Genomic DNA, 14662 nt, shown 5'->3' on the forward strand with positions numbered 1-14662 from the left:
TGGCAGAGGAGAGGGATTCCTGGGGGACACGCTAAGCAAGTCAAGCTCTATCACTTGTCACTCAAGGAGCTCACGTTACCCTTCTCCTCCTCGAGAGGCTTTGCTTAAAATAAAATCCTCCAGCAGCCCGGGGAGGGGAAGGTGGGCAGCCCGCCTGCTCTCGCTGCCAGAGCCACCAAGAAGGGGATGGGTGGCTGATTTCTGGGGTTATCCCAAGGGATAACAGGTTACCTAGCCACGGCCCGAGCTGCAACAGGGCTTTAGCTCCTGACACCCGAACAGCGGGGGAGCTTGCACCGGCGTACGTTGAGCGTGAACAGCCACCGCGGGGTCTTTTCCAAGGGCCGTGACTATCTGGCAGCCTGCTCGGCCGGCAGAGAGCGGCGAGCTAAACTTTAACCAGCTCCCAGAGAGGCTGGAAACCCAACGCGTAAAAACAAACAACAGCGGGCAACTGTACAGAGAGCGGTGGGGTGCACCGGGCACCTCCGAGCAGGCATGGGGGTGACAGCCTGGGGTTGCGATGCTCCCAGGCCTTTGCGATGGCCCCAGGGCGGGATCCAGAAGCAGCCCCGCGGTCTGTCTGGTTCTGCCACTAAGTCACAGCACGCCATGGAGCCAGGCTCGCCTCCCAACAGGAGAAAAGCACTACCCCAGACACCCGCCCCAACACGCTGCGTCCTGGCCTTGTCTAAAAAACAACCCTGGACACTGCTACGGGACCGGGCGTGGGCAAAAAGGATGGGCCCTCGGCCCCCTCCGTCAGCATCCCGCAGGGCCACGGGGCTCCCTGGGCCTCCCCCGCAGATGGTGTAGGACACTCCGCTCCTGCAAGCTTAGAAAGCCTGCGTCTCCGATGGCAGGCATGGAACAGAGCCGAGTTTTATCACTATTTACTGCTTCTCTTTGATGTTTTAAAATTTTTTCTTTCCTAACCTCACTGAAGAGCATCTCTGCTAATTAGCCAGGAGCTGACAAAGCCATCAGAAGGCGCTGGCTGTGCCGGCAGGATGGCTGGGAGGTGTCAGACCCTGCAAACAAAGATCTCCTCCTTTTCCCCTGCCTTCCGCGCACTCAACATCACAGCCAGGCGTTTGTCTCGCACAAAGGCGACGCTCGACCTCCGGGCAGAGCGATTCCCTTTGTGGAGGCGATATGTTCTCCGTCCCCCATGATGGGTCGGTCCTTGAACCCATCTGGGCTCGGGGAGGCCTCCTGCCCTCTTCCCCCGCCTCTCCCTGCCCTGCACCCTGCTGCATCCCTCTGCCTTGTGTTTAACTTAAACTGGAGGGACAGAAAAAACGACGCTCAGGCTTCTAAAGAAGTTAAGGTGGAGCGTTTGGCCCCGGGGAAAGGAGTGGGGAGAGTCCTCTCCCTGTTTCTGGGGACGCATGCCCAGGGAAGGTGGGGGGTAAGGGGAGCGAGGCGGCTGGACAGACGGATGCCAAGCCTCGTGGGAACAGGGATACAACCACGACAGAGCTGCCGGAATCAAATTCAATCAGCTGCGGGATCAGCAGGCGTTTTGGGCTGTTCCCTCGTGGCAGCGATGGCCCCAGGTCTGCAGGATCTTATCGTGCATGGGAACGGGGACGGGCTTTCCCTGGGTGACAATGGACAGAGGGGACCCGCACCGGCCAGGACGCACAAGACGAGACCCAGCAGCCTCATCCCTGCGTCACCTCCCCTACCCGCTCTCTCCTGGCCCTGCCTTCCTTAGCAGGAAGAACCACGAGGACATGGCTGATCTACCACCAGCTCCGCAGGACGTGAGAACGAAACAAGGATAAAGGGAGAAGCCCTGAGACCTGCCGTTTTCACCGGGAGCTTCTGGAGGGAAACAAAGCAGCAGACGTGAGGAATGCAACTGGCCTATTTGCCCAGGCTGCTCTCTGCCTCCGGCAGCACGGACATGCCTCGGCTTGTCGTTTCAAGAGCTATTGTTGCTCGGGGCTGGGGGCCTCTTTGTTTCCTTTACCCTTTCGCCAGGCTTGGTCACAGCCTGGTATTAAATTATTCAAATCATCTTGCTGGGCTTCCCAGCTGAACTCCTGCACGGAGCACGTAGGCTGCGAAATCCCAAGGGCTCCAGCCCCGGTTGGTGAGCCCCTAGCCCAGCACAAAGCACACTGGTCCACACTGGTTTCCCCTGCCCAAAGTGAAGGGTCCCGATATTCGAGCCAGTGACACCTCCAGCCCCAGCAATGCTGTGCAAAGGTTTCATTAAGCCGTAAAACAGCCCACCTGATGCCAGCAGATCAGTGGGGACGAGGGAGCTGCCAGTGGGCTCACCCCTGGATTCGGCAGTCCAGCTGGAGCAGGGAGAGCCCGGCTCTTCGGGCTGCACATCCCCTGGAGCTGTGGTGTTTTGGTGCCACGACTGACAAGGTGAAGGGCGGCAGAGACCTCTGTCCTGCCTGCCTGCTGTCCTGGGCAGCCCTCAGCCCTGGCGGGGCTGTAACAGGAACACCAAGCCCCTTCTTACAGGGTGTGTTTGCACGTGGTGTAGAGCAAAGGGAGCCCCGAGAGCTGAGCACAACACAGCCAAGAGAAATCTGTTGCTGTAGGAGCTGGTGCTGCTGCCAGCTCAGCGCAGGGAGGAGAGACAGAGACCCAGAGGGGCTTCGAGGCAATTTAACCCAGCCCTGCAATTACCCTGGTGCCCAGGATGGTCTGGGAGCCGAGAACACCTTCCCCTCCACCAACACTGGGCTGCTGGGGCTGTCCCTGTAACCTGCAGCACAAGCCGAGTGCCAAGGGACCAGCAGAGCCTTTGAACGCAAGTCAGCTTCCTGGGATAGCAGGGTGTAACCGCCTGAAAAGGCAGCTCCACAAGAAACAAAAACGGCAGGGAAAAACCCACCCTGCCAGGAGCCAAACAGGGAGGCTGCGTCTGCACTCAGGGCTGCACACACCTCTCCTGGCTGGACGGGACCTGCTCCCTTCCCCAGCCGGAGCCTGGGAGGCGAGGGAGGAAGGAGCAGGAGACCTGTAGAAATTCATTACCTTTCACATGACAGAGGGATCAGTCGGCTTCTACCAGAGCCCGGCGAGGTTTCCCTCATTGAAAACAGGAAAGAATCACAAAAATAATTAGAGAGATTTCATCTCAGCCAGCTTATGAAAGCACTGACTTTATACACAACAGATTGGCAACCGCACAAAGATGGATGTGAAAGGCAAGAGCATTTGCAATGTCAGACAGATCAGAGACAGAAGCTCATCAAAAAATGGCCCAGGGCAGATGTAAGTTAAAAAAAGAAAAAAGGAGACAAAAAAGGAAAGGAAACGACCCTTCTGGAGATAAAAAACTAACTCCTGCCTGTGACACGGTGATATGCCCCCTCCTGCCTGCAGAAAGGATCCCTGGTGAAAACTCATCATCTCCCTGGAGAGATCTGGGTTAAAAAACTTCAATTACTGACAATCGCTTGCTGTGTTTTGCTGCCTTCCACTAGCTCAGCTGGGAGCCAGTGAGCTGGTCAGCAGCAGGATTTAGGGGTCTGAGGACAAATGTCAGCTGGAGGATTCTCCAGTGAGCTCCTGGGGCCAGGGGAGGCTGTAATTGGAAAGCTCCAGGCAGCATTTCCGCAAGTGAGAGGGGCTGTGCCGGGTTCGCCCAGCCGTGCAGGCCAGGACCCTCAAAAGCCTGATGAACAGCTCAACAAAGGGGTGAAACGTTTTAAGGGGGGGGATGGGGAAGGACAGATTTCTCTAATTAGAAAAGTGGTTTGCACTTAGTCACCCAGCGTAGTGCCTGGGGCCGTAACTCCAGACACTGCTGTGCTAAGGCTGACAGCTCTCTCAGACACCAAGCTGTCAGCCTGGGCTTTGTAACCAGAGACAGTTTCCACGGGGGAAAACAACCTCTGTGCTCCTCACCCTTCTACACAGGCACTTCCAGCGCAGAGGGGCAGAGCCCCAGTGTGACCCCCTGAACGCAGTGCTGGAGCTCCGGGGACGTCTGCCCCGCCGCACGGCCAGGGCAGCAGCTCGCAAGCACTGGAGCTTCTCGGAGACCCTCGTTGGTTCAGTAAGTGAGTCCAGCTCCGGTTCCGTAGGAACCATCGTTAGGAGCTCCCTGTTTCCAGACCGCTGCCTTCGGAGCGCAGCTGAGGAGCTCCTGAGTCTGGGGATGCAGGTCCAAGCCAGGCCATAGCGGGCAGCAGTGAGAGGACAGGCATGCCGGGTGGCTGAGGGTGCCTCTGCAGCTGTACGAGGCTGGATACGGCCCCTCTCAACTCAGACTCACTGGGAATGCGACTCTTCCACGGCAGCTGGAACACAAAGGGCAAGGACCAAGAATAAGCTGTAAGTCGCCATCTCCAGGGAGCAGTGCCCTGCCCCAATGCAGGCCAGACACCCAACAGATGGGCACCGCAATCCCTTTCCCACTACCACCACGAGGCCTCAGTAGTGGCACAAGTAGGAGGCAATTCCCAGCACACGGAGCCCAAGCAGGAGGAAATGCAATCTCCTGGGGCTTGCGCACTCCTCTCCAGCACATCTGGCTTCCTGTGTTTGCAGTGGGATTGAGAGAAGGGCGCAGCAACGGCCTCATCATAAAGTGGGCAGAAGCCCAAGGCAGTTAAAAACAGTGTTGGCCTCATCAGAGGAAACCGCAGAGCGGTGCAGAACTGCTCCCCCAAAGGTGGAGCACAGCTCGCCTGTGCCAGCATCCTCTCTGGGCCAGATCACAGCCAGAGCTGACAGCAGCACTGACATCAAATGTGTCACCAGCCCTTGTGTTCTCTCTGAAGAGGTTTCCAGTGAGCTGTGTGAAATCCCAGAGTCAGAACTTAGCTTTCTCCAGAGCTCTCGATGCTTTTTGCACACCCTGGTTACTGGACTCTGGAGCAGGTGAGGCTGCTGCCCTGATACCGCTGCTGCTGAGTTTGTACTTCGAGTAGCAGGAAGGAGGGTCGAGGTTTTGGACTGGGCAGCGTAGAGGGACAACAGTGGGGCTGTGGTGGGGGCTACGTGCTCAGTCCCTGCTCTTACGATGCTGCAGGTGGGAGCCCACAAACCAGCTGCCACAGGGTGACTCCGGCAGCGGAAGGGAAGAGCAGCCTGCAGCCTTCCTGCAGAAACAAAACCCTTTTACTCCCATGACAAATGCCCTACTTGTTCCAGAGCCTGGGGGACTCAGCCGTTCCCCATCCCCTTCACGTGGCAGCACACATCATGTGAGAGCTCGGCACTCGCGGGGGGGAATGCGAGCCACGGCCGATTCCGCTGCGCAGGGGCAGTCAGCTGGGCCTCCTCCCCTCCAATGTGTAATTAGCCTCCTTGAAGTGGGCTGGGACTGGAATCCTTCAGCCCAGCGCTGAGGCCATAATCAGCCCAGCAAAGGAGGAAGAAAGGCCCCTCCAGCAGTCTGGGCCAGGCTCCCATCGTACATCCAGGCAACGGAAGGGCAGGTCACGCCATGGGCACCTTTTAACCATGCAATGATGCTGCCTTTGGCCCGAGCAGAGAAGAACCACAAAACCATTGCTATCTTTTCCAAACCACAATAGAAAGCCAGCAGCCAAAATGACGCCTCAAATCTCAGCTTCTATTTCAGCAGCATCAATTAGAGAGCTGCTCTTTTTGGATACTCGGTGGCCTGCCAGCACACCAGCTCCCCACCAGTTGCAGCTTGGCCAGCCCACCTGTCTGGGTGCTGGTCCCAGCAGTCCTAGAGGGACTAGAATAATGCACAGCTTGTGTGCCAGGGTTACTCAGTACAGCTCTGGTCACAAGGCACTGTGTCTGGCTGGACCCTCATGGCAGGAATCAGAGTAACGAAGCCACTACTCACGCTTTACTGCCAGCAGCGTGTTCCCGTGGCAGCAGGCTACGGAGGTCACCAGGTATGGATGCGTCTCCTCCAGCTGCACCGGCCTCGGTGCTCCCGTTTCCTCATCCTTCCTGCCCAGGCGTCCCCTGGCTCCTTTCCCCCACGTGCACACCTCACCGTCTGCAGAGGCATATACAGACCTTGCTGCGCACAAGAGCTCACGAGCAAATAGCCTCTCATCTCCCTGGTACCGCCCCAGGCTATCTACAAGGCCTGCCCTGGCCACAGCATGGACTGCAGGCAGAGGAAAGCCACGGCCTGCTGCAGCCCAGGACATGGGGGCTTCAGCCTCACCTGCTCCAATGGCCACAGTGAAGGCATCCCCACAGGCCACCACAGTGACCTTCATCATCTGGAGCCCCACAACCAGGTGGGGTACGCGGCTGTTGCGGCAGGAGTTGGTGCCCAGCTGCCCATGCTGGTTGCTCCCAAAGGTGTAACACTGGCCAGAAGCTGAAAACAGAGACAAGATAAAAAACTGGGTGTCACTTGAGGATGCACTGAAGCCCCTGAACCCTGTTGCTCACTACCATGCTTAACATCCTGCTCCACAGAGCTCCAACATCGAGAGCAGGGTGCCTCTTGAACCCCTCTGAGGCCTCTGCCCATGGGAAATGGAGGCAGGAGGAGGACAGTGAAAATGCAGTTCCCCCCTTAGGGATTTGGGTACACATCCTTCACCTGTCACAGCAGCCGAGTGCGCTGTACCGATGTCAGCACACACAATCGGCTCTTGGTTCAAGGGGGCTGACTGGGCACACGTGAACATGGTGGCCTCTTCCACCTGATCCTCTGGGGAAGGCTCCTGTGCTGAGCTGATCTTATCTAGGCCCAGCTTGTTACACCTGCACGGGAAAAGCACAGTTCAGAGCTGGCCGAATGCAGCCTGGCGCAGACTCCCCAGAGACAAATCCTGCCCTAGCATAACTGCACCACCAGCAGCAAGATGCTGGGGAGTAGGATCACACAGAGATGTCTTCTAGAGCCCCTTGCTCCCTCTTCCTGGGCTGGACACAGATGGACAGGCCCAGGAGGCTGTAGGCAAGCTCTGGAGCACAGACCTTCACCCCTCTTACCTGTTACTCCCACAAGCAAGAATCTCGTTCTTCACTGTGAGGACCATGGAGGAATCGATGCCGCAGATGACCCTCTGAGCCTCGTGGTCCGGTGGGACTGCGACCTGCTGGGGGCAGTTGTGGCACTCCAGGGTACCCAGCCCAAGCCGACCTGGCAGAAGGAACAGAGCAGGGCACAGCTGATGGCAACACACAAACTGAGCACAGCCCCACGAGCAACAGCATCCACATAGCTGCTGCAAGAGCCCAGCCTGGGACATATTGCCACAGAAGGCAGTGAAACCCAAGGCACAGGGGCCCTGGTATGCGGTGAAGCAGCTGCAACTCTTCCACACCCACCCAGCCTGGCACATCTGGAGAAGACCATGGGCAAGCAAGGCCAGCGAGGGGAGTGGGAACAGGCAATGGAAAGCACAAGCCCTGTTTTGCAAAGCAGACATCTCTTACCATTATCCCCCCTGCCCCAGGCAAACACTTCCCGTTCGTTGGAAACCGCCAGGACGTGAGACGCGCCACAGGCCACCTGCACCATCTCGTAGCCCAGCAGGGCTTCCACGATCTTGGGCTGGCAGGGGAAGAGCAGCAGCCGTCAGCCGAGACCTCCCCGCCTGCCCGGCTGCTCCCATCCCTCCCACCCAGCCCCCCCAGTCTCAACACAGTGCTGGCAGCATCCCAGTTTTCATCCAACACAAACACCAGAATTTTTTTTTTCTTCCATACAGTCTTCAAAGGGTTTAGAGACTACGTGCACATAGCACAGAAGATAATACAAACATCTCTGGGGCGGAAGAAAGCAGCCAGCACAACGGTTTGGAGAGGGAATAGGTTCAGCCGAAGGGCTGGGATTCGCCCCCCTGCCCATGTGGGGAGTGCCAGGGGCTGTTAACGCACACCCTGGGCAGGCAGGGGCTTGGTGCAGGATGCGTTGGCTGAAAGGCTCTTGTACAGAGGAGCTGTGAGCTAGGGTGTGGAGAGACCAGGATCTCCACATTTCACCCCAGCCCCCCACCATGACCTGCTGTTAGATCTGACACCTCGAGTCTCATTATCTTCTTCAAGTGAAAAGCACCATTTGTTGAGCTCTGGCTGCTGCTTCCAACTGCCCCTCCCGCCCCAGCAATAAGCATTGAGCCGCTCGGCTCCGGACAGAGTGGGAATGAACAAGCAAGCTGACCACAGCAACAAATGGCACCAGTCCCTGGGCTCGGCTGGAAGCCATCGCTTCCACATCGGAGGACAGGCAAGGAAGAAGCTGGAAGGGAGCAATGGGCCCTCAGCCCCAGTGTTCCGAGCCAATCGGAAACACGCAGCTCTTCTTTAAATACTGGCTCTTTTGAAAAATAACTTTTCTCAGTGAACTCTGGCAGCTGCAGGCCAAGAGTGAAGCAGGCAGGTGTGTGATTGGAGGCAGCCTCCAAGCTGGGAGCCTGCCAACAGCAACCACAAGGCAGCTCTTGACTTCCCCATGCTCAAAGGGATCATTGTGTAGGGGGGAGAGAGAAAGAGAGAGGCAGGTTGGGTCTTTTAAAACCCGCAGTGATGGTGAGTGGAGGGGGAGTGGGTCAGATGCCAGAGCATGCCTGGGATGCACATCCCGGGAGCTGGGATGAGCCTTCTCACGTGGCACAGAAGGCACAATCTATCTTCTACCCTGGGGGAGCAGCATGCCCAGTACCCTGACAAACCTGGCTTACGTCTGTGAAATTTCCGTGCCCCAAACAGCCATTGCTGCCACTGCCGAAAGTCATGATTATCCCCCTGTCTGGAAAAGCAGAAAGAAGTCAGGTTACTGGCACGCGTGAGGCCCTGCAAAGCACGCACAGCCCGTGGGGCTGGCCGTGGCTCCCGGGACAGCGGCTCTGCTTGGACCCACTCTGACTCATAACTTGCTGGGGGGGCCAGAGGCCTTCAGCGAGCTTCCAGAGAGCAGCAGCCTCGATGTGCTGCGACAACTCGCCAGACAAACAGCAGATGACAGGGAGAGCACTGAGATAACATTTTTGCAGCTGTGTACGCAGGACCTGCTAACTCCACAGTCTGTCAAGGTGTTAAATACACAGAGGCACTCACCGAGCAGCCGCCCAGCAGAGGGGTGGCAGGAAATGCCATGGAGAGGTAGGACAAACCCATGCCTATGGAGTTTGCCAGTTGCATATCTGTCATTTGCTGCCCTGATCCCCAGCAGAAGTGCAAACAAAGCTCCCAGAGGACCATTGGGAGGCCTCTGCTCCACAAACACAGCCTCAGGCCAGTGTGCCTGCTCTCCTCCCAGCCAGAACACCTCCTGGGCCACTCTAAGGGGGCTTCAGACCCTGCCTTTCTGCGTCTGAGGACAACCAGCCCTGCAGGAGCTCATGCTGACTTCCCACTGCAATGCCAGTCACCGCAGGTCACTGCTTGCATCTGCGTCACACTCAGAGAGTATGTGACAGAGAAAGGCTGAACTTCACAGACACTCCTGACACTGCAGTCCCCACTGTACAGCCCAGTTTCGGCTTCAGCTGACACCAGTGCAGCCAGGACAAGAAATCTGTGGCCCTCCCCACACCAGACAGACCTTTGGGAACAAGTTGTCCAGTGTGGCATCATAGGACGACTATGCCTGCCATTTCTGACCACCACCTGATGTGACATGAGAGGCCACAGAGGCCTTCGTGTCACCCCAGCCCAGTGCATCTCTCGGGTTCCTCTCCGAGCAGGCTCCCCACGCTGCATTTGCAAGCCAGCTGCCATGCAGAGGGGTCTGGGACTCAACCAGGCGAAGGCAGAAGGCAGCAGCTCACCTGTGAGGCAGGCTGTGAAGAGATCACCACAGGACACGTGTTTGATGGTCACACCCGACTGGCCCTCCAGAAAGCGGGACACAAACTGAGGCTGGAGCTGCTCCGTGGCTCCTGGGAGAGAAGGGCCTCCCGCAGCACCCATCGGGGGAGCCTGGCAGAGAGAAGCTGTGTTGACCGCCACACCCCTGCAGCAAGAGCGGGGTTGGAGAACTCAGACGAGCCCCTTCCCACGGGCTTAGCAGTGTTACCCGCACCCTGGACTGGACAGCGGTCCTGGGGAATGCAGCGCCAGTCCTATGCAGTGAGCAGAAATGTCTCCTCCTCAGAAATGGCACATCTAAGCCTTCCACAGCCACTGCCTGCCCCAGGCTTCCTGTCACTCACCTCCCACATGATAAGCCTCCCCGATTTGGTGACTCCGGCCTTCTGCGTCCTGCCAGCAGACACCTGCACCACTTCGGTGTTAAGCATGGGCAGGCGGAGCGGGGTGGTGATCCCGCTCCCCCAGGTGTAGATGGACGACAGCGGAGGAGGGATTCCTGTCCTGGCTGAACCACCTCGAACACCTATGGGTCAAAGGGAAATCATCAGTGATCAGATCCCCGAGTCTCCCACCACAGGAACAGAAACACCACCAGCCAGTCTGGGTGCCAGCAGAGCTGCCTGCCAGCTAGCAGGGCCAGACCAGCATCAGTCCAAGGCTGGCAAGGGGCTGCTGGGGAGCTCCCAGTCAGGGCTGAGAGCAGCACATGGGAACAGCTCCTTGCATTTTATCCCAGAACTGAGGGCAGCGGTACCACAACAGCTCTAGCTAATTGTTACCAGTTCCAGCTGCATTGTCCTGCACCGGGACATCCCCCCTCAGCACCACCGGATGGTTCCTAGCCTTTACAATGGGACCAGAAGAAACTTGGTTCAAGGGATCTAAACCCAGAAGAGGCAACTGGAGAAAAAGCACTGCTTGGTCCCCAGAGCCAAGGTACCCGTGGGCTCCTCCAGGGCTCAGGATGTCTCTTAATTTCCTCTCTCCAGAAGCTCGAGGGCCTCTCTGATCCCCTGACGTCCAAGGAAAAGGGTCCTTCTGAATGGAACTGTGTTGAACACACTGTGCCAGGACTCACCCCTCGGCCTGGCACTGCTCACTCTTCCTCCCGTTCGGCTGTGGGTCACTGTTGGCACCGGAGCCAAGGGCTTTTCAGGCCTGCCAAACCAAAATCCCATCAACGTCAGCTCAGCCCCAGAGGGCCTGCAGAGCCCTGGATCACAGAAGGTCTGGGCAGAGCTACAGCATAAGCCATGGCTGAATAGCTCACAGCACCTCGGTAGGTGCTTTAAACCACCTGAGAGAGGGGAATTAGCATCAGTTTGCTTCCCCCTGAGCTCACAACTCTCTAGTTGCCGTTACTGCAATGACAAGACCACTCCTGCCGTAGCCCTGAGCCACGCTCGACGTGCAGCAGCTGCATGTCGGGTAACGCAGGAGAACTGCATGGGGACAACGCTGTCTTCGGAGCTCGTAACAGAGACAGTGAGCCGGTCAGACACATCGTGGGCTGTGGCAGCCCCTCCTAAGGGACACCGAGGTGGCAGTATCACTTACCTTCGCATTTTGACACTGCCCACATCTGTGTAGAGGTTCAGAAGGGGACGAATGCAGATGGCCCGGGCCATGATCTCATTCAGCTGGGGCCGCTTGGAAGGATCCAGGTTCAGCATGCTAAGGATGAGCTGGCGCAGGTCAGGGCTGTATCTATCCGATATTGGGGCGAACGTCCCACTCATGATCTTCAATACTAAGGCAGGAAGATTCTGAAGAGAAAAACAAGAGAGAGACATAGAGTGGTTGGGCGGTCAGAGGTGAGGCCAAGAAGCAAGAAATTCTCAGCACTGCCCTCTGCCTTCACACCTCCAGGCTCAGGGAGAAGAGTGATCCAAGCATACATTTTCACCTCTGTAAGAAGCCACAGCTCCCTGCACTACGTGCAAACCACATCCCTCTTACCGCAGCTTCGAAAGCCCTCTTGAGGCTGGCGAGCTCGTACAGCACACAGCCCAAAGCCCAGATATCACTCTTCTGGTTGTAAGGCTTCCCCTCACAGAGCTCTGGGGAGATGTAGCACGGAGTTCCCACAACCTAGAAGAGACAAAGAAATTTACCATGATGCTGTGAAACTGGGGCAGCGAGGTGGAAAGAGAAAGGCTCAGTTTAGAGCCCAGTGTGCAGGCTGGCTAGAGCACCACCAACCAAAGCATAGTGGAGCTGGGCTTTTGTTCCCTGGTGTCAACATCTGCCTGACAATCTCAGTAAAAAACATGAGGATTTGCCTTACCGGTGACCTGCCTTGCACATACAGAGATTACCTCTAATTTTGCTCCTATCCACTTGAGAGAATCAGAGCCCAGAGCAACGAGCGTGATATAAACGTCTAGTCAGATTAGACCAGGTGGGGAATGATACTCAGGTCTCAAGCAGAGAGAGGAGTTAAGACAAGGCAGGATGGCAGGGCACAGGCAGGAGTTCAGTTGCCAAATACGTGTCAGACGAGCCTGCAAACACCACCCCTCCCACTGTGACAGTGGGAGGAACCCTGTCTACCCTCACAAGTGGGCCCAGACACCCCATCCTCTCCCAGGCTTGGGCAGGCAGGTCTTTCTCACCTTTCTGCAGCCCAAAGAGCTGCGGCAAACTTGGGCGCAAAGATATTAGCCTGTATAAACTCCAGGGAGCAAAACAGCATTGCAGCACACGGATATGGCCTACTGCAAGCACGCTACATCCAACCTCGCTGCCAACAGCAGCTTCCAAGAGACTATTGTGAGCCAAGACCAGAGTTTCCAGCCTGCTGCCACGGTGGTAAGAAGTTCCCCTGCAAAGCCAGGCCACTCACCGTGTAGGCTTTACTCTTGCTGCTCAAGATTTTGGAGATGCCAAAGTCTCCAATCTTGACAATCATGCGATGTTTGTCCAAGAGGATGTTCTGAGTCTTCAGGTCGCGGTGCAGGATCTGCTTGGTGTGCACGTGGTGGAGAGCCAGGAGGATCTGCACGAAGAAGTGCAGGATGGTATCCTCATCCAGCAGGGAGTTACAGCGCTTATGAATAAACTCCGCTAGCGTGCCCCCTGCAAAGAACAACAAAGGGCTATCGGCAAGGGTGGCTGCAAGAGCAGTGCAAAACCCAGCCTAAGAGCCAGGGGAGATTTAGCCACAGCATCTTAACAAGCCAAGTGCATGGGAAGAAGCATGTCCTGGTGGGACATGCAGCACGTCCTCCAATGCTCCCGAGACCATGCGGAGAACAATGGCAACACAGTTGGTGGGACAAAGAAACAGCGAGAGAGAAGTTACTGTTGACATATTGTCAAAGGCAGCAGGAAAATAAACGCTAAAATTACAGCTCTTGGAGGAGGACAGAAACCTCGATGGCAGAACAAGATAAGCCTGTTCTGCAAAAGTGAATTCTTGCAGTCCAAGAGGCTATGTGGCACGGAGAGGCCCCTGTGAAGAAGGGGAGTGCCAGATTCAGGGCTTATACACAACTTGTAACAAACCCTCATGCAAATGTTGATTTCCTCTTAAACTCCACAGCAAACCTCGTTAGAAATCACACCTTCCCACATAGAGCTGTGGGACCAACGTGTGGCCGAGAGCTGACACAGGGAAATGTACGTAAAGCCTAAGCCAAGGGCAGATGGTAGCACACTTATCAGTGACAGAGGTGTTAGAAATCTCTTTGTTTCTGACATGATTAGCAGGCATAAGGCATATAATCACAGAATCACACAACGGTTGAGGTTGGAAGGGACCTCAGGAGGTCGTCTGGTCCAAACCCCTGCTTAGGCAGGGCCACCTAGAGCTGCTTGCCCAGGACGACAACCTGTCTTTTGAATATCTCCAAGGATGGTGACTCTACAACCTCTCCCAGGCAACCTGTGCCAGTGCTTGCTCTCTTGGCTCACAGTCAACTTGGTGTCCACCAGGACCCACAGATTCTTTTCTGCAAAAATATATAACGGCTCTATCTGTTTGAGATAGAGACATGTTTGGACTCTTTGGGTGTCCAAGGCGCAGGATCTTCACATGGAGCACAACACAGGGCCACAGAGGCCCAACCTAAGGAGAGCTGTGGGCTTGGCATCCCCTGGACGTGCCGAGGAACCCGCTGCAGGTCCTGAGGGAGATGAGGGCCCACCTGGGGCGTACTCCATGGCGATCATGAGCGCCTTGTCCTCCAGGAAGTTCTCGTAGTACTCGATGACGTTGGGGTGGCTGAGCAGCTTGAGGACCTGGCACTCATTCTGCGCCGCCAGCCGCTCGTCCTTGCTCATCTGCTCCACTGGGATCTGCTTCAGGATCACCAGCTTCTGGTCGGCCTTTCGCAGGCACAGGTGCACGATGCTGCGGGGATGGGGACAGGGCCTCAGTGCGGGGCAGGGGATGGGGCCTGGCCACCACCCTGGGGTGACACGTTGCCATGGTAATGGGGCCTGTAATCTGCCTCTCCCCCCGGGGGTGTCACACACCCAGTGCCGTGTCACCCCATCGCCATAGCAACAGCCAGGGCCTGGATGCTTCCCCTCCCGGGTGCCACACGCCGGCTGACCCCCGCGTTGCCATGGCGACAGGGCTCGTGTGCCTTGTTGCCATGGTAACGCGGCCTGCGGCCTCCCACCCCACCCGGCGGTGCCACACACCCGGCGCTCGCCCCACACGCGTTTCCGCGGTAAAAAGGTCTGGAGACCCCCCTTTTCCCCACGCCTGGTGCCCCCCTCACCCGAAAGCCCCTCTCCCCACCACCCGGATCCGCTCGTATTTCTCCATCACGGCCGCGGCCGCGCCCGGGCTCCTCCCGTCTCCATGGAGACACTTCCGGGAGCCGCTACGGCGGCCGCGGGCGGACGAAACATGGCGGGCCGCGCCCGTCCCCCGTGTGTGGGGCCTGCGGGGGAGGCCGGGGCTCCC

The 14662-nt window shown here is 57.2% G+C and overlaps 1 protein-coding gene across 1 annotated transcript; it reads right to left on the reverse strand.

The window, feature by feature from the left end:
- Positions 1 to 4248: 4248 nt before the first annotated feature.
- Positions 4249 to 14521, reverse strand: NEK8 (NIMA related kinase 8; the record flags this gene model as incomplete). The annotated part of the gene is made up of 15 exons (XM_082008458.1): positions 4249 to 4277; positions 5804 to 5962; positions 6137 to 6295; positions 6524 to 6687; positions 6919 to 7069; positions 7366 to 7483; positions 8604 to 8680; positions 9702 to 9852; positions 10086 to 10267; positions 10823 to 10902; positions 11302 to 11510; positions 11704 to 11835; positions 12590 to 12822; positions 13893 to 14098; positions 14475 to 14521. 15 exons carry the CDS (start codon positions 14519 to 14521, stop codon positions 4249 to 4251), a joined length of 2097 nt encoding a protein of 698 aa, XP_081864584.1.
- Positions 14522 to 14662: the final 141 nt, after the last annotated feature.

This window comes from Phaethon aethereus, assembly GCF_964289735.1.
Source record: "Phaethon aethereus genome assembly, chromosome: 19".
Classification (NCBI taxonomy): domain Eukaryota; kingdom Metazoa; phylum Chordata; class Aves; order Phaethontiformes; family Phaethontidae; genus Phaethon; species Phaethon aethereus.